The 5405-nt window shown below is 55.2% G+C and overlaps 1 protein-coding gene across 1 annotated transcript in view; it reads right to left on the reverse strand.

Annotated features, from left to right (window-relative positions):
• Nucleotides 1-3973, reverse strand: part of LOC105991781 — a 6400-nt gene extending 2427 nt beyond the window's left edge. The window contains exons 1-4 of the mRNA XM_013024506.1: nucleotides 3841-3973; nucleotides 578-648; nucleotides 386-524; nucleotides 50-312 (exon numbers count right to left, since the gene is read on the reverse strand). Coding sequence (XP_012879960.1) covers nucleotides 50-312; nucleotides 386-524; nucleotides 578-648; nucleotides 3841-3973 — 606 coding nt within the window. The remainder of the gene's footprint in view (nucleotides 1-49; nucleotides 313-385; nucleotides 525-577; nucleotides 649-3840) is intronic.
• Nucleotides 3974-5405: the final 1432 nt, after the last annotated feature.

A 5405-nucleotide genomic window follows, 5' to 3' on the forward strand; every position in this document is an offset into this window, starting at 1 on the left:
CTGTTGTAGAGGACGATCCACTCTCTGTTGTAGAGGATGATCCACTCACTGTTGTAGAAGATGATCCACTTGCTATTGTAGAGGAGGATCCACTCTCTGTTGTAGAGGAGGATCCACTCTCTGTTGTAGAGGAGGATCCACTCACTGTTGTAGAGGATGATCCACTCACTGTTGTAGAGGATGATCCACTCACTGTTGTAGAGGATGATCCACTAGCTGTTGTAGAGGATGATCCACTCACTGTTGTAGAGGATGATCCACTCACTGTTGTAGAGGAGGATCCACTCACTGTTGTAGAGGAGGATCCACTCCCTGTTGTAGAGGACGATCCACTAGCTGTTGTAGAGGATGATCCACTCCCTGTTGTAGAGGAGGATCCACTCGCTGTTGTAGAGGAGGATCCACTTGCTGTTGTAGAGGATGATCCACTCGCTGTTGTAGAGGAGGATCCACTCCCTGTTGTAGAGGAGGATCCACTCGCTGTTGTAGAGGAGGATCCACTCACTGTTGTAGAGGAGGATCCACTCACTGTTGTAGAGGACGATCCACTCACTGTTGTAGAGGAGGATCCACTCACTGTTGTAGAGGACGATCCACTCACTGTTGTAGAGGATGATCCACTCCCTGTTGTAGAGGACGATCCACTCCCTGTTGTAGAGGACGATCCACTCACTGTTGTAGAAGATGATCCACTCGCTGTTGTAGAGGAGGATCCACTCGCTGTTGTAGAGGAGGATCTGCTGGCTGGCAGTCCTCTCTAGAGCAAGAGCAGGCAGGTCTGCATGCATCTGTGTAACACTACTGGTGGTGGTGCTGACCAACTGCTCACAGGGGAGTGTGGGCAGGGCATCCTGGGTATGGAGGCTCCTGTCTCTGGTTCTGGGTGTGGAGGCTCCTGTCTCTGGTCCTGGGTGTGGAGGTTCCTGTCTGTGGTTCTGGGCGTGGAGACTTCTGTCCTTGCTCAGGCTCACAAGCCTCCCTCTTGGCTTAGCACTGCCATGTGTGCCTGAAAACACCCGTTAATAACATCTGTAGCTGCCCCAGACCCAGGCAGATGGCTTTGAACAACAAAACCTCATTAAGCAGTGAGGAGACTGTGTTCCCACAGAGGAGGGGCTGGGAGGCTGGCAGGCACAGACACCACATTCAGGGCCAGGATGTGAGAGGAGAGCTGCCTGTCTGCATGGCTCTCCAGAAACAGCAGGGGCAGCCCTCAGAGTCAAACACGGCATGAAGCACAGAGATTAACCCCCACCAACGCCATGTCTGAGGACGAAAATATCCCTGTATCTGTCCTGCACCCCATGACAGGAGGGTCCTGACCTCAGGGGCAGTCAGCCCCTCAGAACGAGGCTTGGCCTTGTGCTCGGGGCTCAGACAGGAGCCAAGGCCAAGCAGGACATGGCTTCATGGCTAGTGTGACAAGCAGTGACCCCCCTCCCCCCCGGCAGGTATAGATGACCAGGTGGGCAGTGACCCCCCCGTGCGGCTCTAGATGTCCAGGTGGGCAGTGACCCCCCCCCGTGAAGGTGTAGATGTCCAGGTGGGCAGTGACCCCCCCCGTGAAGGTGTAGATGTCCAGGTGGGCAGTGACCCCACCGTGTGGCTCTAGATGACCAGGTGGGCAGTGACCCCCCCCGTGCAGGTGTAGATGTCCAGGTGGGCAGTGACCCTCCCCCGTGCGGTTCTAGATGACCAGGTGAGACTTGTGTGTGTGTGTGTGCAGACAGGCTGTTCTCATCCAGTGGAGAGAGGAGTTGAAAACACTGACTGAAACGGTAGGGCTGGTTGTCAGCCCAGTTCATCTCCCGCACCTCCTCCCAACACAGCACAGACAGCTGGTCCCCACAGCCCATCCTCATGTGTGCTGGCTTGCCCAGCTGACAAAGAATTGCAGAGGGACACAGGATGAACCCCAGGGAGCCTGCATCCCGTCACACGACCACGGCCAGGAAGGCACTGGGTTACGTCACCACCCCTAGTCAGCGTCCATCGCCAAGAAGATAGGCGATGACCAGAAGATTCATCCGGCAAACTAGCTGGGCAGTTGAGGAACCTCCACTTCAGACCTTCTGATGAGCACTGTCAGTGGAGTCCAGGCCAGAGCATGCTGACACAAATTTGTATTACACCTGTCCAGACCTTTCGCTTCCCATTACTCTGACCTGTACCTGCAGCTGCTCCCCTCAAGGGGGCCACGCGTGCACCTGCCAGCTAAGGGTGCGGCCCAGCCTGCCTGGGGGAGGGCTGTGACTGTCCACACCTGGGCACTGCCAGCCACAGTTTCTCACTGACAGCAGGAAAGTATGACCCCCAAGGTTAACAAAGAATGCTTACCTGTCTTTGTCAAGTGAGTGAAGAGGCTGGGAACAAGCATCTTAAAAAGAGACTATTTCTCAGACTTCTTCTCTCCTACCGTTGGTGGAAGGGGAAGGCGTGTAGGCCTGGAGTCCTCTCCTGGTGTCCGTGGGGTTTGGCTCCAGGGCCCAGCAGACACCAAACTCTGAAGATGTGCCGGTCCCTCCTTTACCCAGTGTGGCGTCTGCCCAGCACCACCACACAGCTGAGGACAGCTGACCCTGCCCGTGGAGGACAGGGCTCCTAGCCTGGCGCAAATGCGAGGTCAGCAGTTATGATACAACACTGCTTAGGGGAGCCAGGACAACTGGACACACCCAATTCAGGCACAACGTTTCCCCCAAGCATTTCCTATCTACGGTCAGCTGAATCCACAAATGCGAATCCTCAGGTACAGAGGTGCTGGGATGGATGGAACCGTGTACACCCATGCTCTGCCTCGTGGAGCTGTGGGCCCATGGGTGAGAGACCTCCACCTCCACAAGTCATTCATTCCATATTGTCCAGGGCTGAGGCAGGGAGGGAGGGTGGAGGCTGGGGAAGCCAGGGCGAGATGTCTCTGGGCAGGGGAATGTGGCCCAAGTGGAGACAGAAAGAAAGGCAGCCTAGGGTGTGTAGAGACGGGAAGAAGACAGACACACAGCCACTGGGTCCTGAGCAGGCGAGGCGCTTGCGTCTTGTTCCAAGTACCAAGTGAAGGGCTAGACACCCTAGGAAGAAGGGCACTCCCCACCCCACCCCTAGAAGAAGGTTTGATTACCCACTTACCTCTAGAAAGAAGGGACCTCCTGTCCCCCCCCCCGCCCCAGGAGCTGCTGTCACACAGCGTGGATAAAGGGTACCGCCCACATGACTGGACATTGAAGGTGGCGGCTGCTTGGAAGGTGGGTCTGGCAGGAGGGGGTGAGGATTGCACGCCGGCCGGGGTGTGGCTGGACATTGAAGGTGGCGGCTGCTTGGAAGGTGGGTCTGGCAGGAGGGGGTGAGGATTGCACGCCGGCCGGGGTGTGGCTGGACATTGAAGGTGGCGGCTGCTTGGAAGGTGGGTCTGGCAGGAGGGGGTGAGGATTGCACGCCGGCCGGGGTGTGGCTGGCGGATGGAGGGAAGGCACAGTCCCCATCCCACACTCAGGTTTGTAGTGTCAAGTTTGGACTCAAGGGTTCCCATCTAGGGCTGTGGCTCCCATTTCAATACAGGGTCATAGAACAGAAGGAATTCAATGAACACCACACAACGCGGGGTTCTGGGACTGAGACCCAGCTCGGAGCCGAAGCCCCTTCCTGTCGGCTGGCCTGCTTTCCAAAGGCACTGTTTGTTCACTGTACACAGAGAGCCATTTGTCCATCAGAACTCTCCTGCTCCCCAGTCCACACCCCCAGTGCCCACAGTGCCCCAGCGTGGCCTTGTTCGACTCTGTGTGCTGCTCCTAAGTGAGAGGGGCTGGCCCGGCGTCCAGGACCTCACAGTGGACAGATGCTGACCGTGCTGGTGTGTGGCAGCCAGGTTCCACAGCGTGGCTCTCCTGCTCCAGGAACAGGGGTTTTTGAGGAGCATCTGACGCTGCTCCCGAGCAGCAGAGGAGGCTGTCTGGGCTGGGCCAGGAAATGCAGGCATGGCCCACCCCCTGACCTGCACACCTGTCAGGAAAAGCAGCCACAGCTGTCATTACGGAAGGCACTGGATTCACCTTGCATTCAGAATTAAGTAAGATGGCGATTACCGTGGAGCATGTGACCGTAAATACAGCCGAGTGTGCTGTGCCAGCAAGGGTAAGCACACGGCCCAGGGATGCACAGCCGTGAATGGCTGAGCTGGGCACAGCCCATGCCTCTGGGCAGCCCGGTCTGGGCCTCTTCCCTGGGCTCTCCAAACCCGTTTTTATCAACCATGAGCTCCCCTTAGTCCCGAGTGTAAATAAAAGTCTCTAAGATGTCAGCACATGCTTCACATAACTCGAGATGGCAAATTTTTGTTGTTGGGATTCTGTGTGTGCCTCCCTTGAACTCAGGGCCTGGGCGCTGTCCCTGAGCTCTTTTCTCAAGGCTAATGCTCTACCACGTGGGCCTCAGCTCCACTTCCAGCTTTTTAGTTTCATTTTGGTTCACTGGAGGGAAGAGTCTTTCCTGCCCAGTCTGGCTTCTGTGATTCTCGAATCTCAGCCTCCTCCAATGCCAGGGTGATCTCGGATTCTCCTCATGAACCACCCATATTAAGCCTGGTTGTTTTGTTTAAGGGGTTTTAAATAGTGGCTAGTTAGGATAGAGATTTTTCTTTCTTTTTTGCCTAAGGACGGATACATACTCTATATTCTGTAACCTGGATTTTAGTGAGAACAGGCTCATACTTAAAACACATTAATAAGGGTAAAAAGTCACATTCTAAAAAATCTGAAACAGGAATATGGCCAGATTTTTAAATGGGAAGGATTATTACTCGTCATATTACAAGAAATCCCTCACACACCGTAGTGGATCCCATTTACACAGTGGGGTCCTGGCAGGTCACTCAATGTGGTAGTGGACCTCTGCTCACACAGCGGGGTCCTGGAGGGTCACTCAATGTGGTAGTGAACCTCTGTTTACACAGCGGGGTCCTGGCAGGTCACTCAATGTGGTAGTGGACCTCTGTTTATGTGGCAGGGTCCTGGCAGGTCACTCAACGTGGTAGTGGACCTTTGCTTACATAGCAGGGTCCTGGCAGGTCACTCAATGTGGTAGTGGACCTCTGTTTATGTGGCAGGGTCCTGGTGGGTCACTCAATGTGGTAGTGGACCTCTGTTTATGTGGCAGGGTCCTGGTGGGTCACTCAATGTGGTAGTGGACCTTTGCTTACATAGCAGGGTCCTGGTGGGTCACTCAATGTGGTAGTGGACCTCTGTTTACACAGCGGGGTCCTGGAGGGTCACTCAATGTGGTAGTGAACCTCTGTTTATGTGGCAGGGTCCTGGTGGGTCACTCAACATGGTAGTGGACCTCTGCTTACATAGCAGGGTCCTGGCAGGTCACTCAACGTGGTAGTGGACCTTTGCTTACATAGCAGGGTCCTG

Source organism: Dipodomys ordii, unplaced genomic scaffold (assembly GCF_000151885.1).
Source record: "Dipodomys ordii isolate 6190 unplaced genomic scaffold, Dord_2.0 Scaffold77, whole genome shotgun sequence".
In the NCBI taxonomy this organism is placed as follows: Eukaryota; Metazoa; Chordata; class Mammalia; order Rodentia; family Heteromyidae; genus Dipodomys; species Dipodomys ordii.